Source organism: Lipomyces oligophaga, assembly GCF_038497815.1.
Source record: "Lipomyces oligophaga strain CBS 7107 unplaced genomic scaffold V1516scaffold_7, whole genome shotgun sequence".
NCBI lineage: Eukaryota > Fungi > Ascomycota > Lipomycetes > Lipomycetales > Lipomycetaceae > Lipomyces > [Lipomyces] oligophaga.
The window spans coordinates 1,051,593-1,075,121 of NW_027117791.1; the positions used below are offsets into that span (position 1 = coordinate 1,051,593).

The window sequence follows — 23,529 nt, forward strand, 5'->3', positions numbered from 1 at the left end:
TTGCGACGCCAGCGAAGAAGACGAATCTTCTGTCACGTTGGCAAAACGCCTAGTCGCTCTTGCAGGTGCCATGCGAGATTACAAAAGCAAATGCAGTTAGAAAAAGAACATCAGCATATCAATCTGTGCGTCTATTCTCGATGTTTCTGTCTGAAAAATTTCAACAACTTTCCGGCTTGTTTTGACCGACAAATCGATATTCAAACCTGTCTAGCCCACGTTTTCGTGTTTTCTAGCCAAGTAGTAGCGAAAACTTCCAAAACCTGGCTGCTAAGTCACGCCCCTTCGACTCTTAGCACACCGCTCTAAGCCCTGGACCCTCAACCCTCGACCCGCGGCCCTCAATCATATGCGTGCTACTATTACCCGCCGTCGCTGTATGGCAAGGTTAGGTCTGCGAAGGCCAATCAGAGTGCATGTATTCGGTTGCGGGATACTGGTTTACTCTATAGTCTTTGTCTCTTAATAAATCATTTCTTGATATCCAATACGGGCACAAAGTATTGCTTTCAGAAAATTACAAATGGCATCATCTCGAGCAATTCTCAGGATGGCGCAGTCCACTGCTATGCGGACAAAACTCGCTGTTCCAACCGCTCAGCGTGCCTTGTTCGTATATCAAGCACGTCGACATCGTTCTGGAGACGGATTGAGTCCTGAAACCCGTTCGTTCACGGACTTTCCAAACACAAAGAGCGATGAACGTCTCGTATGTGCTGTAATTGCAGTTCTGATTCGAAAGATAACTAACTGGGCCTAGGCGGGCGATTATCCGGAGCTTCCTTATGAATATCACCAACACCGTGATCCGTATGCTAAATACGACATGCAACAACTTCGACGTAATTTCAACGAACCGGTAAGTGTTTGCATCGACTGTCAATTATTTTTTCTTTTCAACGAAGTATGTCTTTAACACAGCCTAGCTCCATGAGGACGATGACATGATCAACATGTGGTCGCCAGATGTCCATGATGTTGTTCCTAGCCATATTGCTCTCCGTTTCATTCTTGGATTCTTTGCTGTATTTAGTGCGACTGCATATGGACTCTCATTCGCTGCACCTGAACGACCGTCAATTCCAAGAGTTTACGCAGATGGTTTATACAAAGAACTAGGTGGCGCTGATGATTTCAAGGATATCTTTGTTGTAGGTTTTCATCTGGGATTTCCTGCTTTTTACGTGAATCTAACTTCTTACAGGCTAGACTAGACGATGGAACCGTTTACAACTTTCAGAAATAATTTCAACATGAATAGTCGATCTTGCCTCTCATAGAAACAATTCGCACAACTTCTTAAGATTGACATCCTAAATTATTGTGTTTACATAATCCGGGGTTTTTGCTTTAGGTCTGCCAGATCAGATCATCGACATTTTTGTATATAATTTATTTATACAATATACACAGTTACAATTACATTTACAGCTCTTGAGTTAATGCTAATGAATACCTCTAAATTCCAGTCTAATTCATATACTCTTTACCGAGCAGTTATATGCAGTACTTGAAGACATCAAGGATAATTCGGCATATTCAGCCGCCGATTAAACATCAGTGGGACCGGTCCAATAGCTCCAGGGCTCGGCGGTACCGCTGCGGCCGAATCTTTAACCTTTTTCCTCAGCTCAAGTAAACTGTTCAACAATGTATAATCTTTCATTCGAACAAGACGCAAAAGGACGTTTTCTTGATCCTCCAGAGTCTGAGCCTTTTCCAAATTTTTTTTCTCTGTTTTGATGGTTTCTAAATTTCGATGGCCCATGACTGATTTGGCACGTCCAAGTTGATTTGTGAATACAGGCACTTGAGTTTCTTTGATTCGCTGGTGATTAGTTTGAACAACACGAAGAAATATTGTCGCTAGCTCTGAGGCTTCTAGAGGATAATACTCTCGAGCAAGTAGAATGATTTTATAATGTTCTGATCCGGTTAATTCTTCCGATTTCAAACCAACGTTATCGTTTTCGAATAGTTCTCGGCAATCGACATTCATCCACAATATCAGCACATCCAACCTCTCAAGACTGAGCGGCTTCTGACTTGTAGGCCGATGAGATAATGGCGGTAGTACAAGAAATTCCATAGAACGTAAAATACTATCATAATTCGACAGCAGAACCGCATGCAGTAATGTAGAACTTAAAGAGGTGACAAGCGTACTTAGATTAGTATTCAGATCGTCAAACAATGGACTAAACTCTTCTTCAGCTAGTTTCTCCCGACTTTGTCCCTTGGATGTATCTGTAATTTTGAGACGATCTAACAATCCTGTCGAAGGGACAACTTTTGTTAATGTCTTAAGTGAAATGACTCCTTTCACTCGCGGTTGAAACTAAATTCATGTCAGTTATATAGCATCTTCTCTAGAAAGACATCTATCTTACCTGATCAGTGATTGACCTGATCATGAATTCCTCGATCTCATTCAATTCTTTAAAAGCTCGCCCAATATAAAACTCTAATGTATCTTTCTCTTCCTCCATACTCACAATCACTCTAATCTGTCCATGGGGCTCTTGGTGATTAGAACTCTTTAGATCATGCCATTCATCCTTCACTGGAACTCGCTTATAGTCATTTGGATTCAGATTCAGTGTGCAACTTCCACAGTCATCTCTACCCGAGCGGTCCTCGTCCCATACTCTAGCGACGAGATGCGTGTTTCCAGTTGCAACATATTCAAATGATTCATTCCATGTCGGGTTTAAATCTTTATATATCGTCCGAGTTCGGGCAATCACTCGAGATTCTTGCTGTATTGCCAATTCAACGTAAGGATCAGACAACCCGTTAATATCACAGGGACGCAAATTCTCGCCTTGAACTATTTCGATACTAAACAAGTATCGGCGTGTCTTGTCAGATTTCTTGCGATTAGTTTCAAGAACTTTCGTGAATTTTTCTGTATTGACAGACGTTGCTAAAGACTGCAACGAGTCTTTGAGAAATTCAATGTTATTCAACCTAATGCAAGCATTAACCGAAATCTGGATCGACTGACGATCGACTGCATTCATATCGTGAATGAACTCGGTTCGTATATGATTCAAATACGTTCTGATCGAGCGCACGATATTTGTTATGATCAAATTATACATTTCCGCGAGATGTCGGAGATTCTGCCAATTGAGCTGTTTGATTAGCTGTAGGTGTTGGAAATACATATCACATAAATCGAAAACCGACGTGCTGTATCGCTTTCCATTTTCAGGATCTTTCATAGCCAGCGAGCTATTGTTCTCGTGCTCACTCTTGATAATCGTTTCCGTCATTGTAATCACCTTTGCTTGAACAGGCTGCGATCGGAGCCACTTGATGACATAAATTATTAATTCCGCTTCGATTTCAATAGGGAATTTCCGAGGATCAGGAAATGCATGCTCCAACAGTTTTTCATCTCCGTACTCCTTTTTCAATGAATCTAGATAAAACTGTAGAGTCGGCAGAACTTCGCTAGAAATATTCAAACTATCATATTCAGACTTCAATGTACTGAGATACGTATGCATAATCTTTACATGCTCGATGCCAATCTCCATCCCTCTTATTGATTCATGGAACGGTTTCAGAAATATCCGGGCAATCACAGAAGCATTCCACACGTAGCTAGTTTTTACCCATAAAGGAATATTGAGCCTACTCGACCATACTTTAATGTCCACGTTTAGATATTGATCTGGGAAATTATAAATAGACTCTGCATTTGCCACTCCTTTATAAATTTCACCATCTTCATCCAGTAAATCCGAGAAAAAATTCCAAACAGTATCGAACGATTGATTTTGTTTAACCTTGTCAGCTGTATTTACAATCATATTGAACACCACATCCATAACCGATTTTCGACAACGAGCAATTAGCTCCTGTGAGTATTCCTCGGGATAAGCAAATTCAGGATCATTGCAAACATATAACTGCAGAAATGCGAGTTGCTGAAGTATCCTCACTCGGACCTTAGAAAACAAGGCTTGCTTGATACTCTGCTCGATAGATCCCATGATTGCGTCGTAAATTTTTTCAAGTGCGAACTTATACTTTCGCTTATCATTCAGAGTCCAAGGCTCTTTGATATCCGGCCGGATGCGAGCAAATCGTTTCAATACCTGGGCCATTCCAGGAAGAGACAGTTCACCGTTCAAATACATATCTTTAGCCAAGACTACCAATGCAATTTCCTGAGTAGACTTTTGAAGATGCCAGTAGAGTTTAACAACTTGCAACAAGTTGATAACTGATTGTGGCATCATATTCAAAAACTCGCGGTCTGGATTAGCCGGATTTTTGTAGACTTCGCTACTCTTTATTTCTCCTTCTCGAATAGATAACTCAGAGCGAAATGCACACAACAAGATAAAGTTATAGAAGCCTTCGCAATCACGCGGAATTATAGGATATGAGACGTTATTATTAGCTGATGGACCAACAGATTGTTTAATATTGCTAGCATAGGCGATGAACTGATTCATCTGTTTTATTTCGGCGCCTTTCCAAGTTTCGTAAACTTGTATCGACGAAAACTGGGACTCGACTTCGGCGCTGTTAATCAGCTTAGCGCGCTCGCCGAGATCTCGTACGTATGAAGATAACAGTTGCTAATCGCAGTTGGTCAGCTCAAAATCAAAATTCATTCACACTTAACATACCGACGGCGAGAACCTCTGCTTTAAACTCAAAACGTCTTGAGCGACTTGCTCACTAGGTCGATCAAACACTTTGCCGATAGCGACAACCAGTGGGATCTGAACAGTTGATCTGAACGCAGTCGGAGCTCTTTCTATAAATGAAGTAAACTGAGGATATATAGACCTATTCTGCGGTTTTAGAGACAAGCAATAATTGAGATAGTCAACAAAGGCCAAGTTAATTTTGTTCATATCATCGAGAGGAACGTTTCTCAATTGGGCGGGCAGCCAGGCGCGATGTAGTTCGTCAAGCGTTATTCCGCTCTTAAGTTTAGCCTTGAAATCTGGTTTTGATTCAAGCGAATCCGAAAATTCCTGGAACGCTGTCCGAATGTTTTTGTCGCTGTAGGAGGTGGATTGCAGATATTCCTTGACGTTCTTGCGAATGTATTTGACGTAGTTGTCGCCCAGAACTTCGATTCGAGTAGATTTGGGATTCTGATTGATAGCTGAGAATACGCCCGACACAAACGTCTGCTTTGCGGTATAGACGTATTCGATGTAGGCTAGACGAAGAACGTAGTCATAGGCTTCCTCCTTTGTGATCTGGTTGGCTACCGGTTTACGGGCCCCGGATGCCGACGAAGTACTTATCGTACTGGTAGTGCGATAAGCTGGCGCCATCCTCTATCACCTAGCGGGTAGCTGAATGCTCTATAATATGAAATTATTTGGCACTCGTTTGTTTGCCTCAGCTCGGTGAATTGCAAAAAGAATCGTTGGTATACGGCAAGATTCGGTTCGTGATCTTTAGATGGTGCAGATCACAGCTGAAGCGGCTCGGCCAAAAACCAATATTAACTAGATTTGCTCTACTTATTCGTTCAAATCTTGTTGAAATCGCTCAACCGGATTTACTTAAATTCATAAAGAATTTTAGAGGAAGCAACGACTTAGGATCTAAAATTCCAAATCATAGACTAGAATATCAAGTCGTCGTCATTTGCGAACTCTGATGGCTACCACAGCCCCGACTGCGCCTGGGGACTGACAAACTGAGATTTGTCCCCTAACTTCCAGAACAAACTTGCAGTTTCATATCAAACCGTAAAATTCCCACAAAATTATTGTTTAATAAATGATAATTCAAAGACTATTTCTGGTATGCCAACAAATTGGAAATTTTCTTTATTCTCTTCGAAAATTTTCGCTCGCTCCTTTTCCTTCTCCTTCTATTGGTATGAAATATGATCAGTACTTGCAAGGAAGAACTTGGTCTCTGATGAATCAGGGTGTTTTTTTTTGGTACATTTTGAACATTTACGTATACGTATTTGGATCACGCTATAATATCTTGGACGATTCACATTTAAGGTCTTGATATTAAAATGCTACTGTAAAGAGATACTGTCTTGGCAATATCCCAATTATTTCTTGATAAGTTTAACTCGCCTAATAAAACAAAAAATAATCAACCTAATTTTCCATCAAAGTTTACTCTGCATCTCTTGACACAGATCTTTCATCACCTTCTGCTCCTGGTCAAGTCCTGATAAATATTCCTTCACGCGTTCGCGATCAACAATAGTGCTGTTTCTTACTTCATCGACTATGGACAACAAAGATGTTTCCAAACAAGAGAATAAAACTTCATGAACCCAGTCGGAAATTGATAGATTAACTTGCCAACGTGACAAGTCAACTGTGATATAAATCATCGGAATCGTAAATTTATCACCCAAGTCTTCCACTAATGCATAATAAACTGAAACTGCATCTTCTATCTGCTCTTCAAAATTCGTAAATTTTTCTGCCGACAATGACTGTCCATAAATGTCCTTCACGGTCAGCTATGCTCAGTTAGTAGATACTCAATTTATACTCAAATAAACAAGAAATACCTTCACGGCACCATTCAACGTGCTTACAAAAGCAACAAATTCTGATGCGGAATTGCTACCAAATAACGAGTCACTATAAACATATTTCTCCAGAAATGCAATATAGTCTAACAAATTTTCAGCTGGCTTTGTCAGTAGCTGATCGATTACAATATCTCGTATCTTGCGCTGCAATGAGACTGATAAGGACATCAGTAAATGTCTGTAATCCTCATAGTCCATTCGTCGAGCGATAAATGAAATTTGATCAGTATTTATTGCTCTGAAATCTTTGGTGAACCGAAAACTAAGAGCTAGAGTAGGCAAACTCATCCGTCCCGATATAAAGAGATTGAGAGCCAACTCGAACAGTACCAAGTCCCGAACTGGAGGCGGAATCCGCCAAAATAGAGACACTGTATTTATCAGATCGATAGAACGACGCGATAGGACCGAGTCCAAGGATGCAGCAGAAATCTGTATGTCAGCTACGGACATATCGACGAATGGATTAGAGAGAACCGGATCATTTGCAATCAATCGTTCGGTCACTGGTAGATCCTGCTGAAAGGCGAGTCGTGCAATTGGGCGCAATTGGCCCACGGGATCGATAGGAATTACTTTCCGTCCTGGAGAAATGTGTTGCGGATTTGTCACCGACGCAACACTGAGAAGCTGGCGAATATGCTGCCTTTCCAGCTCGTAAGAGAATTCCGCATCCTTTGCGGTCATAAAAGCACTGGTATCTTTATGACTAGGATGCTCCGCATTCTGTAACAGCAGGCACAAATCATTTGCGTATTCTTCCGGAATCGAGGAATTCTTCAACTTCAGCACATCTTTCACTACCACGCTATCAGCGATGTCGAATACATAGCCGACACAATCGACCAACGGGATCCGAACATGAAATCGGGAGACAAAAATCGTTTGCTCAAGGAATTTTTCTAATTTAGGCATTTTGCTTTGACCCTTGATAGCAGACCCGGAAAGTCCAATCAAACTTAGCCTCGCCTGACCACGCAACTGAGCGGCCTGAATACAATGTTCAAGATATTCTGCGAACGCGCCGGTTATAATATTCAAGTCGTCCGAATAAAGTTTTGGGCACCCCTCTATAAACAAGTCGAACAACTCGTTAACATCCTGCGCTGCTCTCACATTCGCCTTATATTCTGGATCTTTCGACTTTGTCGCTATGCGATCAAGAATATCCAACACCAGCAGCGAGGGATCAGAATGGTTTATTTTGTAGTTGAAATGCGGTACTTCTCGGCGAAAACTCTCGAGAATCAAATCCCATAGCTTAATCACAGCAGAATTAACATCGTCATCTCTATCTACTAACTCTGGAATCTCCAGCGCTGCACTCTGAGTTCCAGCATGAGCCAAAAGTACTGCTATCCGGTTCGTCAACTTTCGCGACTGTTGCATATTACCATATGCTAATAAGCAGACATGAATAACAGATGCATACGTTCGCGATGCATCGTACATAGAAGAACTGTATTTCCTTTTCGTCTGCTGCGGGCGACCGATCGAGTAACTGCTGTCACCGCCAATAGACGACATTGTACTTCTGGAGCTCATATTCCCGTTCTGTTCACGCCGTTCTTGGATAACCGGCTGTTCGGTGAATCCATTCAATTTTTCAATGCCACCAATTGCTATTTCTCGCGATTTATTCCTCGCATGCCGTAATGATGATACCAGTCTTTCAGATATCTGGCTTGTCCCTGGTGGTCCCGAGGTTACATAATTGCCAGTCACTCGCTCTTTCGATGAATCCTGAAGTCCAACCATTTCCACTTGTGCTTCAGCAAATACCTGCTCGACTATCTTGCTGAACTACAGCTCGTCTCTAACCAATTATACTAAATCTTTCACTGTTCATGAGAAAAGTGTAGTTTCTCATTTTCCTGTGCCTGGCTCTAGGTCATCGCCATAGCGTCCATGCATGGCGCAGCAACAAATTCCCAAAGCTTTGATATTAAACGAGGCTGTACAGACAACGAACTAATTTAGTTTACCAATGACTGACTCATTACATCATTATTTAAACGATCCACAGAAAAAAGATAAAAAGTACATGTTTTGTATACTAGAAACAGCAAATAGAATAAATTAAAAACTCCACGAAAAGTCCAAACAAATCCCAAACTAAATAAAGAGTATAGATAATAGTAAAACAAGCTCAACACTCAAAACTAAAACGTACACAAACATTTCCCAATTTTATTAAGCATATACAGGCATATCGTGTAAAGCACGGCATTCACCCGCCTCCACATGGTTCTCTACCCAGTTCTCATTACATGAGAACGGCATTCCACAAGCTGCACACCATCCTCGCATACCTGAGCGCTGATCCGATCGTGTCCCTGCGGGATACACAAAATGACGAGACTTCAGATGCGTCTTGTAGGTATCACGTCGAGAAAACCCTCCTGTGGTATGACATGGAGTGGAGTTATTGGGGTCATAAAACGGACAAGAATACGCCTTAGTCATAGCATGCTTCTTCAGATGTCGCGTAAGATATCCTTTGATACGAAACTTAGACGGGCAGTGGGGACACTGGAAATTGGGCTGCGATGACGAGCTATTCAAACTCCCGTGCATAGAAGAAATCTCCGTCTGAATTCCCATCTGAGGAGGCGACGCCATCACCATTGAGCTATGGGCTTTGGGTGGGGACGATGAAGGCGAAGTATTAGACGAAGCAGGCGAATCTCCGACTGAAGTAGGCGGTGAGTTCAGACTTCGTGGACTTGATAATACAGAAACATTGTCTGGAATTGCAACTGAAGATGCAGCAGGAACCATGGCAAATGATCTACTTGAGTCCTCAAACATAGGATATCCGGATGGCATTCCAAAGGAAGTCCCATTAGGCATGGTAAAAATCTGCGTAATAGAAGGGTCGGCTGAGGACAAGAGATTCAGCATGTCTGGCTGAGATAAGGGATCAAGCTCATCCTTGACCATCGGAGCATGAAAACTCTCTGAGCTATCCAAAACATCGGCATGAAGAATAAGCTGATCCGAAACATCGGGAAATCCACATACTCCATAAGGAGTAGCTTCATCTGTAGCCAAACTAGACGATGGAGAGCTTCCATCATCGGTAGTCTCAGAATACGAAGTCGGAGAAAACGAAGAAACAGGCACAGATGAACTAGAAGTAGGAAGCAAAGCAGCGGATGCGTCAGCAGCAAGCTCATCAGCACTAGTATGACGATGAACAGAAGGTGAAGCCGAGGGACGAACATAAGGAGCAGCATTTGTTTGGCGCTCGGTACGACGACGCACAACACGAGGACCAGCAACTTCTTCAGACAGAGAGGGCGACACCGCATATCCCACAGGCGAAGGGCCCGAAGTATTAGCAGAAGTAGCAATCTTACGCATCTGAGCAATATAAAGCTCTAGCTCATCGAGACGGTTCAAAAATTCACCCTGATCAGCATCAGAAGAAGGCAATTGAGGCAACGATGCCGCAGAAAACTGCTGTTCAAAGGCTTGAGGCGGGAACGAAGCTCCATACTGTGCTGGCTGCTGCTGTTGCTGGAACGAAGGAGCAAACTGAACTTGAGGTTGAACTTGCAACATATATGAAGAAGTTGAATTTTGAGCCATCAAAGCAGGATCAGAAAAGTCAAATCCGATAAGCTCACCACCGGCGTTGTGCACCTGAAAAAGGGTAGAAGAAGCATCGGTGGCGCATGGAGTAGCACATGGAGTAGCAACTGAATGGGCAGAATCCTTAGAAGTGGTCGACGAAACAGCATTTCCAGCTCGTGAAGCAGTGGCCGTAGTCGTAGTGAAACGAACGTCCAAAATAATCTGAGGAAAAATGCTGGCACCTTGCTGAACGGGGTTAGGTGAAGCAGGAGAGGAAGCGGATTCAGCGTTAGAGGAGTCCGATGGGGCTGCAGCGGTAATGGACTTCAAAGCAGGTGCTGAACGAAATAAGCCAGCGAAAGAAGAAAAAAGAGACTTTGGTGAAGACAAAAGAGAGTAAAAGAGATGTCCAGTAGAAAGAGGAGAAACTACAAACATTTATCAGTAAATTCGAAATAAATTCGACGCGCTGTGTGCAAGTATGCGTGAATTTGCGGTAGGGGTTCACTGGGAAAACTATGCGGAACAGCCAGTGATAACAAAGAACAGACTTACCGATCGAAAAGACGCCAAACTTGGGTGTCGACGATGCAGACAAGTTCGACGGAACAGAGAAGAGCGAAGAAACTCGTTGCCAGAGAGTCAGAGGAGCCGGCCCAGAGGGGGCGGCCGAGGATTGCGACCGAACAGCCGACATTGCGAGACAAAACGACTAGACAAAGGGAACCGAAATAGCCGGCGCTGTGTTGCAGAGGAAATAAAAAAAGAGAATCTATCAGCCAAATAGAACAAGAAACTGCGATCTAAATAAGCGCAATTGTCTCGTCGTGGGGAGAGATCTCGTCCTGCGATTAAAGGCGATCGAAGGGAGGAAAAAAACGGAAAAGGAGACGGGGACAAGATGGATTATATGACGACGTCCTCTTGACGAGACGACGGAACAAAACTGAGCGCGCTGAGGACTGAACTAGTCTGGCCTAGCTTCGCAGGCTTAAAAATTGAGGATGCGGCACGTGCGTTTTGAACCTGAACCGGTCGAACAAATGCCTAAGCCTAGAACTCTATTAGCGCCGAAGGAACATGCTCACAACAGCACATGAATCCGCTCCTTTGGAGAGAGCGCCGACCAGCTTCTTCTAAGAAGATCGACCGAGGTACCGACGGGTATGTGCTCCGCCACGGATTTCGCTCAAGACGAAAGGAGAGAAGACGCTTCTAAATCGGGAACGAAATAGGGCCCAGACAGGACGCGAGAGAATACACGAGGCAATTTAGAAGGGCCATAACTGAGCTGTCCTGGTTACACAGCAGCTCGTATACCTTGCAGATGTCAGCTCCAAGTTTGCAGTGATGGTGTTCATTTGGCAATATTCGCCGTCATATTCAGATTCATCGTTATCTGTATCTCATCGCTGTGTTCTGCTAATCACGTTAATCAAGCTGATGCCGTTGGCTCTCCGCTTTCTCTCGTCCTCGTTGGTCACGGGATCTTCTTGCCGACTGCACAACCGCAAAACCGCGAACCATTTCAGCGCCCATTTCAGAGCCCTTTCAGAGCCCTTTCCTTCCTGCTGTCTATCTGCAAAAGCCACAGTTCTGCTACTCTTCACTAGCAACGTTTGAGGTCTTAAACCATTGAACCAGATCAGGCCTCTTTCACCGTTTTGCCGCGCTGCGCAAAACCCTCGTTGGCCATCTCTTTCAGTCTTTCGCCTGCACCTGGCGCTCCGCTCCGCTTCTGCTCCTATGTTGCTGCTCCCTCTTCATCTTTGCCATACGCTTAACTGGCATGTGAAAATCGGTCTATGTGCTCGTGTGGACGTTGGCCCTGAAAGAACAGAACTGTACCGATAATCCAGAAACCTTCGTTTCCTTCTGGGCCAATTTCTAATCTACTTTTTCTTGCGTCATCGCACATGTTCACGATCCCCAGCAGACACCACGACGAACGTAGTACAAATCCCACTGGCAAGTTTACCCTCGAACCCTTCAATTCGAACCCTTCACACTTGACTGAACGATATGCGGTATAAACGCCTCAGGGCATGTAATCAGTTCAAATCCCTTGTATTGTAACTGTTTGCCGTTTTTAAGTGACACCCTAATTGACATGTCGGGATTGTAGAGGGATGCCGGCACACGAAGTCACGAAATAGACCGCTTGCTCGACAGCTCTCGCGTTGTTATATCCCTTTTGGTCATAGTCGCTGGCAGATTCTTATATTGGAAAGATACTAATTTATATCATGACTAAACAGATTTCTCGTCCGGCTGGTAAGTTGATGAAGTTTGCAAGTAGCACTTCGTGCTACGTGCTGTCGAAGGACACGATAGTATATCAGAAAGCATGTGCTAACGCCCATGTTCATTGTTCAGGACGATTGGAAACTGCATTTATTGCTCGACGAGTTGCGGGATTCTACACGTCAGTTGTTATTTGGGCAGATCTTGGGTCCGACTTCGTGCTTAGTTCGAAAGACAATCTTTTGTCTGCTCTTGTACCAGTAGTTCGCAAGCACGCAGCTCTCCGTACTGTTGTTGATTTGGGAGACAATCTTTTGCAGGATCATCCACTTTTGAGACCGATGTATCGCATGGATCTGGACAAATTTGTCGAGAGGTCAGAGTGGCATATGCCTGCCACGATGAGGAATCAATTGTTCTCCGCAGAATCTGATATGGCTATGGGCCAGTATCTTAGTGAGCTCACGCAAACAACATTTGATTACGCGTTTGATGCCACTGGACAACAGCAGCTTTGGAAGTTAGTACTGGCAAATGAAGGATCAACTGTTTTCTTTATTTACGACCACGGGCTTCTTGATGGTGGAGCGGGCGCAATCATGATGAGGGACCTTGTCGCTAGTATCGAAGCCGGCGTTCTAGAAGGATTCGCTCCACTAGAAACAACTGTCTTAGAGTTTTCTGAGCACGAACTGGCAAGCCTCTTACCCCCGGTTGAAGATGAGATTCCACATCTTCTAGGCCCTAAGTTGGTTTCGCCTTTGAAAGTCTACAGTGCTGCGAAAGTTCAGCGAATCAAGGACGGTCTCTTTGGACCTTATCATGCTTTGAATATGTCGCGAAATCGTTACCGAGTGATTTCAATTTGCCCAGAATCTACACGTGTCGTGCTTGCTCAGTGCAGAGAACATCAGACTACTCTTACAGGATTAGTCCACGCCCTTATATTGCGTGGTCTCGCTGATTGCTTCGATCCTATATCTTGTATTGATACAATGATTCCAATCAGTGCACGTCGCTATCTAGATAGCCAGCACCTTGGAAGCGATTCGGCAATGGGAGTTTACGTATTCCAGTTTCGCTACGTCAGTCCTCTGAGCAAAGAGCCTAATATTAATTACGAAAAGTTTCATAGGACGACGGACAATAGTACGAACGCGGTCAGACAGATCATCGATGAGTCTATTTGGAATGCGGCGCGCCAGATGTCTACTGCTTTACATAAGTTTCTAGAAACTGAAAATCCTGGATGGTTAATCACATCCAGCCCTTCCCGTGATGCATCCACGATTGCAGTAGTGAACGGGCTCAAATCTAGACTTGGAACTGCTCGGGATTTTGATCTAGCATTGTCTAATCTTGGTGCGCATCAATTTGGCACGTCGACCACGACTGCAGGCACCAATCCCACTACCCCTCATCCACATCGACCTGCTGTACAACGAGTTGGATTCACGCAGCCATGCTCCGAAGCCATGAGCGCTCTTAAAGCAAATGTTGTAGGAGTCCGCAATGGATCTATTGTTGTCTGTCTCGATGCTACCTGGCCAGACGTCGAGGACTCTGTTCTTACAACTCTTGTGGATCGTCTTCGTCTATCTCTGCAGCTTTCCTCTCAGCCGCCGTCTGTGGTTTAGAGATTCATTTCTCCGCCGGCCTAAGAGCCACACAGACAACTCCATAATGTTCGCAAAACTCCCATTTGGCATTTGGTGCCGTGCGGCGTTACGCGGCGTCATAGGAGATGGCGGAAACTTAAACGAGCAAGGCTGCTTTGGTGGGACGTCTGAGCACGGGCCGTCAGAGCCTTCTACGGCCCCAACTTTAATTTACTAGATTCGCGTCGCTCTATACGGGCTACTGTACGCCTTTTCGCTTCAATCATCTTTGCGGACACCAATAACTGCGCCTACAGGACTAAATTGGAGGTCGAACTATGCTTTGATTAGAATGATGGTCCACTTTAGCGAGAGCTTGCTCCGGTGGTGTCAAGGTTTCTAAATTACATTCGCCTCTACTTTTAGCCCTAGCGGGTTATTGTGTGGACACTTCTCCGTGCGTGTTCTTCGCTGGCAACGAACATGGCTCTCAATGTTGCTTCTCGTCCGCAGCGACAGCGACGACGAAAACGACTACTACGACGCCTACCACTATCTAGGAATAGTATACTTGTCCGGAACCACAATGCGCCTTCACTATTTCGGCGGGTCATCTCTTTTTGCCTCCTTTGCTTCGGTCTCGGAATTCAATCTTCTTCTGGCCGACCATAGGCATAGTTTGGCAAGGCGCAGCGCTAGAATACAAAGTATAGAGTAGTAGTCTTGCAGGATTGTTTTTGGACTCCCCCAGCTGATGAACCAAGGGCCTTAAAAGTGTATTTGTTGCTCGCCCTGTTTTTAACGTCAACGCTCTGTTAATCCCTTTTCGCTCAGGTCATCATTGCGGTGTGTTGACATGCTCGCTTTGCCCTCTCTGTGCTCGCTCTTTGCACTCACTCCTGCGCTCCTCTGCCTTCTATGCACTCCCAAATAGAACACTGGAAGAACCCGCACACGCTAACTCAGGTGCCCACCCGCTACTGATTTGCCCTGCTTGCAACTTTTTTGGCCGTCCAAGGCATTCTTTTTGGCTTCCTTGAATTGCCGCCGAAAATATTCTGGGACTCTTCCTGGACTTCTCTCCTCTCTTAACCGCTGTCATTTCCGTCTTCTCTACGCCAGCCGTTTTTTCGTTTTAGCCCTGTTTCTCCAGCCCGGCATTGGTCCTTCTTTCTGCGGCTACAATCGAGGACGATTTCTCAACGCGCACACACGCACGCACGCACTCCCAAGCGTTTCAACAGCCGCTCCCTAGTGAACAAGAGAGCTCGTTTACCTGACTGACCTAACTGACTACCACCAACCTTGCTTCGTCCTCGTCTTTTAGCCGCTGCTTCAGGATCCAGTTCTCAATTTTTCTTTCTCACTCTTCTCTTAATTCTTCTATTACTTTCCTTTTTTCTTTTCGTTGTGTTGTTCGATATATTTTCCTCTTTCTGAATTACTCCTCCTTCATCATTCCTTCTCCACGATATTCCCCTTACAGTCACCTGTCTCGGGGCAGTAGCTGCAGCAATGTCTGCAGACGGTCGACTCCAGGAGGACGAGAATCGGCCTCTACAGGCTCGAATCTCGCGAGGATCTGACGAACCTGAGGACGGTGATCATGCGTCAGATGCCTTTGCGTCAACGTCCACTTCTCCTTCAACTTCATGTACTCCTCCGCCGCCTCCCATTCCAGTTGCCCTGCCTCGTTCGCCAACTACATCTTCCGGTCCAAAGATTCCACGAATAAATACTGGGGTTGTGTTCAAGCAGTCTCAACATTCGAATGCATCCATGATGGGCGTGAACACAGCCAGCAATGTCGCCTTACCGCCTCATCATCTTCCATTCCCTACATCACCGGCCATGGCTTCGCCGCTGTCTCTTCCGCCATCATATCATCAGCGATCTCTGAGAATGCCATCTGTAACTAATGTCTCGCGAAACTTCTCTCCGCCTCCATCGTCAAATCATGGCTCCAGCTATTATCACCCGCCGCCCCCTCGAGCTCCGTCAGCTGGAGCTGGACGAACTTTTTCATCCTCTTCGTCGACTACATCTATGTCTAATTCGTCTGCTTCGGCAAGATCATCCTACTCATCAATTTCCTCTATGTCGGCTCTCTCACCTGCGACTTCAATGAGTCAACAGCTGCCGGAAATACACACGCAAAGGCAGCACGAGCGAGATTTGTTTCCTGCTCCTACACAATTTGATAAAAGCATTCCTATTCTTCCAGATCCGTCGCCTCTGGCGGATCCGTCAATTTTTTTCTTTTCGACTTCCTCAATTCCTTCTCATCAACCTTACCGGGCATCTTCACCACCATCTACAACCAATATATCTACTGTGCATCGCTCTTCCAGTGCGCATAGCCAGCATTTACCCCATTTCTCTACTTATCACCATTATCATAATAATAGTAATGTCCACGGTCATTCGCATTCTCTTGATAGCTCTGAGCAAGTGCCAGATCTACTAAGCGCCAATCATCGGCGATTCCGATCAAGGCCGCGAAGTACAGCTGAGGTACGATCTTCGTCTGTTGAACTGCGGGCAAGGTCTATGGGTCCCAGACGGTCGGTTCCAGTAGAGCTCCTAAGCTCATCGACGTCAGCACCTATAGATCCTTCAACAACTATATCATCTTCATTAGCTACAATGGGAACAGACAGCTCGCCTCAGAAATCGTTGCGAGACTTTGCACTTTCGGCGATATCACCCCCGGGAGCTACTTCACCTGCTGAGAGCGAAGTGGGTGTGTCAAGTGTGTCTGTGGCCGAGTCGGGAGCTGATTTTGAAATAACGGGTAACATATACGAATCAGGGCGAGAAAATCGGGCCGAGATAGGAGGTAATACTGTGGACAGTAATTCTAATTTGATATTATCTACTACTATACATCCTGTGCACGTTCAATTTAGGGAGGACATGCTGGTTGGATCAGATGATGGATGTATTGATGATGATGTTGATAACGAGAGCTCAGCAAACGCGGCCATCCCTGCAGATTTTGTTTACGACACGACAGATTATGATGCAGATGAAGAGGACGACGGGTCGAGCGGAGACGAGTATGCCACAAATCTCCGTGAATCTGGCCAGCATCTTTCTAGAAAGCAGATTGTTGTTCCCACCCATCCATCATCTACTGGGAATGAGTTAGTATCTGACGAGAGAGACAAAGTGGATGGAATGCATGAAGACAAAGCACATTTTCGGGCAACTAAATCGCCTCGAACTTTGGATGATTTGTTTCCATCATTAGCTATCTCTTCGGAGATAGCTTCGAAACCTTGCTCTCCTCGGCCACTATTCCCGGAGACGCTTCCTTCTGACACCACTCTGACTAATTCACACGCTTTCAACCTTGATTTAGATCTCCTTCAATCTCTGGATTCTTCCTCCTTGCCAAAAACAACGTCTTCGTCCCCGATTACAGCCCCGGCCAGCATTCTTTCACTAGATCTTGTTCGCGAAGAATCAACTTATTCATTTGACGACGATTCGAATATTGCCCGTGAAGATCTTAAATAATTCTCTTTTGTCTGAATAATTCTTCTCCTTTTCTGCCAGTTTGGCTATTTTAGTTCTTTGCCTTGACTTGGATCTTAAGCATTGATGCATCTCAGGTTTTGTTTAATGCTGTTCATCTTGGCCCGGATCGTATTGTCATTATATAGTATCATTTTGTTTTGTTCTTGCATTTTGGTGTTCTTTTGATTATATGTTTACGATTAGAAGTTAATGACTAATTTTTCTCTCATCAGTAAGACTAGAAATATATTAAAACAATAGTCTAATTTTTCGGATAATTAAGATCGTCAATGCATTCCAATATATATTGCCATGTAGCATCTGAATTCACTAAATTCACTACTTGTCGAAATTCATAATCCAACCATTTCTATCTATCCACAACTAAAACAAACAAAAAAATTAATGACATTCTGAAAATTGGATATACTAAATAAGAGCAATAAGTTAATAAGAAAGGTGCCTACAATAACGACAACTAAAGCATTATATATATATAATTTTATATTTTGATACAAAAGTAAACAATGATATTCCCCCCAAATAGTAATTTTATATAGAAAAAAATAACATAATTTACTCGACGTCCTTAAACAAAGCCTCCCGCTTCTCTTGGACACGCTGCTGCCGTCTCTCTCTGGCAGCTCTGTTACGCACACGGCGAGCTTCAGCCTCGTCTCTGAGCGAACGCTCACGGGCTTTCTCAGCCTTTGCCTTGATAACATGCTCAATAACCTGACGCTTATGCTTGAAAGTGTTACCCTTAGCGAGCTGGTAAAGCTCATGATAAAGGTGCTTATCGATCTTGCCGGCGGTACGATACTTAGCCAAAAGACGACGAAGAACACGCTGACGACGCATCCAGACGACCTGAGACGGCATACGGGCATCCTTAGTACCCTTTCGCTTACCGAAACCGGTATGACGACCAGCACGCTTAGCCTCATGGAGAGCGCGAGTACGCGAACGAGAGTGAATAGTAACAGGCTTCTTGATAATCAAACCATCGGAGATGAGCTTGCGGATTCCCTCACCTGTTGACCAATTAGTCTTTCTATTGCATAACAAAAAAAAGGAATAAACAAAAAATCACATACGGCTATTAGCATTGCCGATGGCAGAGGCTTCACTAGGATCAAGCCAAATTTTTCTCTTGCCGACATTGAGAACGCTGGCGGCGAGACGCTTCTGTGAAACGAGATTGGACCTAATGAAGCTCTTGTTAGAAAACCTTGAATCATTGTATATAACTTGTGCATGAGAAGTGGACGTTCGATATCCGGCAAGAACTTATTACAAATTGACCCTCATTCCAAACAAAACTCAACTCTTGTAAGAAAAACACAAAACAGAACAAGATCGAAATGTAATTTCCGCACAGAAAGATTATGGGAACCAGATTCAAAAAATCCTTGCGTCGTCCGATATCTCCACTCTATCTGTGGTCCACAACCAGTTCATCGAACTAAAGACCGCACCCAATAAACAACTTACATATTAACTCAAAAATATATAAAAGAAAACGAACAACAATTATTTTCTTCTCTAATATTTGACGGATGTAAAAGAGAACGTAAACCGCTGATGTTTCGAGCCGGGAAGAATAAGCTAACAAAGCACAGCAACGATGCTTAGGAGAGGAGACGAAGATGATGAAGGTTAGGGCACAGTTAGACAAGCTCTGTGTAGGGTTGTGACTGCGGTCTGTAGGGCTAGTATGTGAACAAATGTGGGGTTGGTGGTCATAGTATTGTTCCGATCAACTCCCAAGAGAAGAGCAGTAATAATCAACGAGGAAGTGGTAATTTGAGAACAGAGGATCGGAAAATAGTAATCTCTCGCACTGATATTGGATGTGGAATGGGATTGATAGAGAAGAAGATGCGGAATGGGCTGATTTGATGAGAGAAATAAGTTTTTCAGCTGTTTGGCAGGGAAAGAGAATTGCTGATTGAGAATGCTGAGTTGGCTGAGACGAAGATTGAAGACAGTTCAATACAGAATTGGACAATCTTGACAATACTTGGTATAATGAAAAATAGACCGAGAGTATCGCACCTGCGTAATAGTCAGAGAAAGGTAGTCAAGATTGCAGGTGCGATCAGAGAATGGATATTACTTACATTTTCCTAGTACTTTGTCGTGGATACTTTGCATCAAGAATTCAAGATGAGCGCTTGCTAAATCCGCTTTTTCATCCGACATATTTACGCTGTAAAACTCTATAATGGCATCGAATATCATACAAACATACTCTTCTTCCGAGTAATCTGAGCACATGTGGTGCTTTAATATCACTCTTAGATGTTTTCGCAAAAGTTGGATCTTTTTAGATTCTTCGACAGTTTTGTCCATCTTTGAAATATATCCGATCAACCTGATAAAATGTTTCGCAGTGTCCTTATTTTGGTCTTTTGTAGTTGCAATTGCAATAATTGCTTCTCGCAGTTCCACTTCTAGGCAAGTTAGAATAGAGAGCTCAGTACTCAAGAATTTCCCTCTATACCGTAATCAAACTGGTTGAAATATTCTTTCATGAATGATTCCTGCTGATCCTGAAAAATAATGGTATCACCATTAAGGGGATGCTTGTCGAAAACTGGTTCTGTCGAGATCTGTATAGCTTCTGTCACGCGATGTTCGTCCGACTGATAGCCATCATCACCAACGTTAGGATTGATAGCATTCTCACAGCTTTCATCTTTATTAGAATTCGATAGTTTTGATTTTAATAAAGAGCAATAGTCTTTTAGGTTGAAGTCAGTCTTGTAAACTTGGTTAAAGTATTCAGCTAACCTTCAATCGTGGATGATTTGGGCTTGGATTTCAAAATCGCAAGTGCCTGTCCTCCAATATTAGCAATATTACAATTATTTGTAACATAAATACCAATGCAAGATCGAGTGAGCTAATATTTTTGGAAGCTTCCATTGCAATCTGAAAAATTTGAAAAAAAAAGCTGTAGATCGACATATAGAAGGAATGAGAGATACGATTGGGAGGTGCTCCAGTGTGCATGTGTATGTGGAATAAATTATGTATAGAACACAGATATTAAACAAATTGCCAATAACGCAGCATACTGGTCTTGTATACTAGTCTCTTATATATCTACATTCAGACCTTATAAACAACACAAACGCTGCCTCCGCCCATAGGACCTTGACCTTCTGCACCACCACTAACGTAGACATCGGACTCACCCCAAACACCGGCAACAAGGCCTCCGACGGCAGCACGAGCATGGCGAGTTCCCTGAATATCTGAATCAGTCATCATTGTATGTCTCTTTCCACGAACAAGTCCATCGGTCGAGGGTTCTGCTTTGACAAAAATCTGTACTCGCTCAGCGCCCTCCGGGATTTGGGAAGTTAGGTCAAGAAGAACCTTGAGGTCAATGGCATCTGCCATGTATCCGTGAAGCGCGCGGTATGGGTTTGATGCCTTTTTCGAGCTGGCAAGAACAACAACGTGACAGTTCTCAAGTTCAGCTCCAGAGGAGCACGAGGCACGAGAAGACCATCCTTCTTCGCCATACGAATCGATAGCACCAGCAATGCCATCTTCAGTAACCTCACCAAGAGCCAATGCGATTCCGACAGCAGTAGCCAGACGAGAGTAACCCATTGATTTGTAAGTATCAACTGTGACACACGGTTTAGCGCTCGCTACAACTTTGGCCGTTGTCAACAACGGACATTTGACAAGAACCATGTGGACATCATCGGGACCGACTTCCAGTTCAGCCATCAACTTCTTGACGGTCTCCGCAGTAACTTTGGCCTGGATATCTGTTCCCATTTCCCAAGGTTCGAAGTCCCGAGTTCCACCGACTTTAGCAACAAGTCCTTGGTCGTATTTCTTAGATCCATCGGCAGTGACATGGTCGGCTTCTTTGATCACCAAAGAAACATGAGGAGAAAGAACGCCCTCAGTACCTCCAGAAAAGACGGATATACCATGAGATGCCTCTAGAAGCGGATCCCAAACAGTAGAAGAAAGCATACGAGTAAAATCGTTAACACATCCATTGCCTTCTGTCTTTCCAATGACCGCGACCAAGTCCTCAGGCTTGCAAGTCGATGGAAGCTTCTTGTAGCCATCGACGTCGCCAGGATGGGCGGTTGTGAATTTATGAATAGCGACACCAGACATTGTGATTGTAACAACCAAGGTTGAGTCCAATTGATTCTAATTGAGTAATTACCTAAAAGCAGCAACGAAGTAAACTAATAAACAGGAGATTTATACTCGGCAGTTAGGGTGAACTGCAAGCCAGCAGGGGCCAAACTACACGATAGCGAATTGAGTTTGCACTGATAATGACTTCGGGATTTCAAGTCCAAGCCAATTTGACGGCGCCGGTATTGAGTCATGGCCTCCGGGCGTTCAGATTGTGGTTTAGATTTAGTTACTAAATTTATTTATTGATTTGAATTTCTGGGTAGTTTTATATTCAGACCGTGCTGTCAACATTTCTAATTCTTCGTCGATTGCATGAATCCTCAATGCTGCTTATTTGAGTCTCAAGCAACCGCTTTCAATGCCAAGTAAGAAATTCCCTTTATTTGATCGTTCAATTCGCTAGTGCGATTATCTCATCGTTCTATATTTCTGATTATCTAATCACTTTGGTTGGATAAAGTGAACATGGCGCAATGCCTATTATATAAACCCAAACCCTTACATGGGAGCCTGTTTATCAATCCACAGTTTACATCAGCTGGAGTCATCTAAGCGGAGAATTCATAGATTCTAGTTTGGCTTAGTTGTGCTGCATGATAGCTGGATAAATTCGGTTGAACACCAAAGAAATAAGGAATACATCTGCGTAGACAATGTCATTTCTTTCATCACGGCCTCAGGGCATGATGGGCAGCGGCAGTGGCGGGTATTCGGACGCACCCGAGTTCGATACTTTGGCTAACCGACTGTCCAATCAGTTGTTTACATTGACGTCTAATGTTTCAACATTGAATCGCCTTTTGGGCATGTTTGGAACGAAGAAGGATTCACACCAAGTTCGCGAGCGAGTGACTGTACTGTCAGATGAGACCCGGGAGCTGTGCAAGAGTTTGGGAGATGAGGTTAAAGAGCTGCAAGCCTGGACAGATGTTACAGTATGTTTACGCTTGGAGTAGACCCGACGTTTATTGCTGAAGTTTGACTGACACAGCTTTGTATAGCCTTCGCAACGGTTCACACAACAGAAATTATCGCGCGAATTCACTTCACTATTGACCGACTTTCAGTCCGTTCAGCGGCAGTCGGCAGAAAAGCAGCGCCAATATGTGATTGCAGCAAAATCGCATATTCCTGGATCCACACAACTATTAGATCCCGGTGCAGAGAGTGCTGAGTATGACTATCAGCAGCAGTTACAAATGCAGGAGCAACTGTCCACACCATCGTTTAGTCCTTCGGCAGTGTCACAGCGTCAAACGCAGCGTCAGCAACAACAGCAACAGCAGTCATACGATATTTTGCAGCAGGAAGAAGTCGATTTCCAAAATTCTCTTATCGCCGAGCGAGAAATAGAAATTCAAGGTATCGAGCAGGGAATTTCCGAACTCAATGAAATCTTTAGAGATCTAGGCACCATGGTCAACGAACAGGGAGTCATGATTGATAATATCGAATCCAACATCACCAATGTGGCCGACTCTACCCAGCATGCCTCGACGGAATTGACAAAGGCTTCGCAATATCAAAAGAGCTCTCGTAATAAATCGTGCTGTTTACTGTTAGTTTTGGTCGTAATTCTTGCGGTGGTACTGCTTGCTGTATTTTTGAGCTGAGTGATTGGAAGCTAGGATGCGTTTGGTATTATATAAATATATTATACTATTATACGATCAAGGTCACATATAGTATTATACTAGTATTTCTGATTGTAAAGTGTAGCTATCACTATTACAAAATATGATATATTCAGATAACCTAAAGTAGTAACAAAGGGACCTGTAGCGGTTTCCATAGTAACACAGCTTGAACCCATGTCCGCCAACCAGGCTGTCCACGCCTTTTTTCATT

General features: G+C 44.0%; 10 protein-coding genes across 10 annotated transcripts; 4 read left to right on the forward strand and 6 right to left on the reverse strand.

Annotated features, from left to right (window-relative positions):
- Window positions 1–269: 269 nt before the first annotated feature.
- On the forward strand, window positions 270–1,383 carry V1516DRAFT_542083 (uncharacterized protein). Its single transcript, XM_066919179.1, has 4 exons — window positions 270–709; window positions 761–859; window positions 927–1,155; window positions 1,215–1,383. Exons 1-4 carry the CDS (start codon window positions 524–526, stop codon window positions 1,244–1,246), a joined length of 546 nt encoding a protein of 181 aa, XP_066775916.1. The 5' UTR covers window positions 270–523; the 3' UTR covers window positions 1,247–1,383.
- Window positions 1,348–5,685, reverse strand: V1516DRAFT_680538 (uncharacterized protein). Its single transcript, XM_066923106.1, has 3 exons — window positions 4,650–5,685; window positions 2,391–4,598; window positions 1,348–2,338 (listed from the first exon to the last, which is right to left on the reverse strand). Exons 1-3 carry the CDS (start codon window positions 5,310–5,312, stop codon window positions 1,520–1,522), a joined length of 3,690 nt encoding a protein of 1,229 aa, XP_066775917.1. The 5' UTR covers window positions 5,313–5,685; the 3' UTR covers window positions 1,348–1,519.
- Window positions 5,686–6,115: 430 nt separating this feature from the next.
- V1516DRAFT_687414 (uncharacterized protein) lies at window positions 6,116–8,311 on the reverse strand (the record flags this gene model as incomplete). Its single annotated transcript, XM_066923724.1, has 2 exons — window positions 6,116–6,478; window positions 6,530–8,311. The coding sequence occupies 2 exons, from the start codon at window positions 8,309–8,311 to the stop codon at window positions 6,116–6,118; spliced, it is 2,145 nt and encodes a 714-aa protein (XP_066775918.1).
- Window positions 8,312–8,746: 435 nt separating this feature from the next.
- On the reverse strand, window positions 8,747–10,829 carry V1516DRAFT_687415 (uncharacterized protein; the record flags this gene model as incomplete). Its single annotated transcript, XM_066923725.1, has 2 exons — window positions 8,747–10,560; window positions 10,688–10,829. The coding sequence occupies 2 exons, from the start codon at window positions 10,827–10,829 to the stop codon at window positions 8,747–8,749; spliced, it is 1,956 nt and encodes a 651-aa protein (XP_066775919.1).
- A 2,233-nt stretch (window positions 10,830–13,062) lies between these two features.
- V1516DRAFT_680546 (uncharacterized protein) lies at window positions 13,063–14,027 on the forward strand. The gene has a single exon (XM_066923107.1). The coding sequence runs from the start codon at window positions 13,210–13,212 to the stop codon at window positions 14,011–14,013; it is 804 nt and encodes a 267-aa protein (XP_066775920.1). The 5' UTR covers window positions 13,063–13,209; the 3' UTR covers window positions 14,014–14,027.
- Window positions 14,028–15,489: 1,462 nt separating this feature from the next.
- V1516DRAFT_666224 (uncharacterized protein) lies at window positions 15,490–17,496 on the forward strand (the record flags this gene model as incomplete). The annotated part of the gene is made up of 1 exon (XM_066920732.1): window positions 15,490–17,496. The coding sequence occupies one exon, from the start codon at window positions 15,490–15,492 to the stop codon at window positions 17,494–17,496; it is 2,007 nt and encodes a 668-aa protein (XP_066775921.1).
- A 218-nt stretch (window positions 17,497–17,714) lies between these two features.
- Window positions 17,715–19,088, reverse strand: V1516DRAFT_680548 (60S ribosomal protein eL19). Its single transcript, XM_066923108.1, has 3 exons — window positions 18,991–19,088; window positions 18,594–18,703; window positions 17,715–18,530 (listed from the first exon to the last, which is right to left on the reverse strand). Coding segments are annotated over exons 1-3 (570 nt in total). The 5' UTR covers window positions 18,993–19,088; the 3' UTR covers window positions 17,715–18,072.
- On the reverse strand, window positions 19,089–20,484 carry V1516DRAFT_680551 (uncharacterized protein). Its single transcript, XM_066923109.1, has 5 exons — window positions 20,386–20,484; window positions 20,293–20,338; window positions 20,003–20,242; window positions 19,620–19,952; window positions 19,089–19,554 (listed from the first exon to the last, which is right to left on the reverse strand). Exons 1-5 carry the CDS (start codon window positions 20,467–20,469, stop codon window positions 19,256–19,258), a joined length of 1,002 nt encoding a protein of 333 aa, XP_066775923.1. The 5' UTR covers window positions 20,470–20,484; the 3' UTR covers window positions 19,089–19,255.
- On the reverse strand, window positions 20,485–21,778 carry V1516DRAFT_680553 (cyanuric acid hydrolase/Barbiturase). Its single transcript, XM_066923110.1, has one exon. It carries the CDS (start codon window positions 21,649–21,651, stop codon window positions 20,614–20,616), a length of 1,038 nt encoding a protein of 345 aa, XP_066775924.1. The 5' UTR covers window positions 21,652–21,778; the 3' UTR covers window positions 20,485–20,613.
- A 462-nt stretch (window positions 21,779–22,240) lies between these two features.
- V1516DRAFT_642261 (t-SNARE) lies at window positions 22,241–23,401 on the forward strand. The gene is made up of 2 exons (XM_066920118.1): window positions 22,241–22,616; window positions 22,683–23,401. Exons 1-2 carry the CDS (start codon window positions 22,335–22,337, stop codon window positions 23,292–23,294), a joined length of 894 nt encoding a protein of 297 aa, XP_066775925.1. The 5' UTR covers window positions 22,241–22,334; the 3' UTR covers window positions 23,295–23,401.
- Window positions 23,402–23,529: the final 128 nt, after the last annotated feature.

Coding starts and splice junctions, on each gene's coding strand:
- V1516DRAFT_542083 (XM_066919179.1), top strand. CDS start 524: ATGGCATCATCTCGAGCAATTCTCAGGATGGCGCAGTCCACTGCTATG. Junction 860..926: donor GACGTAATTTCAACGAACCG/GTAAGTGTTTGC, acceptor AACACAGCCTAG/CTCCATGAGGACGATGACAT. Junction 1,156..1,214: donor CAAGGATATCTTTGTTGTAG/GTTTTCATCTGG, acceptor AGGCTAGACTAG/ACGATGGAACCGTTTACAAC.
- V1516DRAFT_680538 (XM_066923106.1), bottom strand. CDS start 5,312: ATGGCGCCAGCTTATCGCACTACCAGTACGATAAGTACTTCGTCGGCA. Junction 4,599..4,649: donor AGCAGAGGTTCTCGCCGTCG/GTATGTTAAGTG, acceptor AACTGCGATTAG/CAACTGTTATCTTCATACGT. Junction 2,339..2,390: donor TCAGGTCAATCACTGATCAG/GTAAGATAGATG, acceptor ACATGAATTTAG/TTTCAACCGCGAGTGAAAGG.
- V1516DRAFT_680546 (XM_066923107.1), top strand. CDS start 13,210: ATGTCGCGAAATCGTTACCGAGTGATTTCAATTTGCCCAGAATCTACA.
- V1516DRAFT_680548 (XM_066923108.1), bottom strand. Junction 18,531..18,593: donor CATCGGCAATGCTAATAGCC/GTATGTGATTTT, acceptor ATTGGTCAACAG/GTGAGGGAATCCGCAAGCTC.
- V1516DRAFT_680551 (XM_066923109.1), bottom strand. CDS start 20,469: ATGTCGATCTACAGCTTTTTTTTTCAAATTTTTCAGATTGCAATGGAA. Junction 20,243..20,292: donor CAAATCATCCACGATTGAAG/GTTAGCTGAATA, acceptor TCAACCTAAAAG/ACTATTGCTCTTTATTAAAA. Junction 19,555..19,619: donor CGACAAAGTACTAGGAAAAT/GTAAGTAATATC, acceptor ACTATTACGCAG/GTGCGATACTCTCGGTCTAT.
- V1516DRAFT_680553 (XM_066923110.1), bottom strand. CDS start 21,651: ATGTCTGGTGTCGCTATTCATAAATTCACAACCGCCCATCCTGGCGAC.
- V1516DRAFT_642261 (XM_066920118.1), top strand. CDS start 22,335: ATGTCATTTCTTTCATCACGGCCTCAGGGCATGATGGGCAGCGGCAGT. Junction 22,617..22,682: donor AAGCCTGGACAGATGTTACA/GTATGTTTACGC, acceptor AGCTTTGTATAG/CCTTCGCAACGGTTCACACA.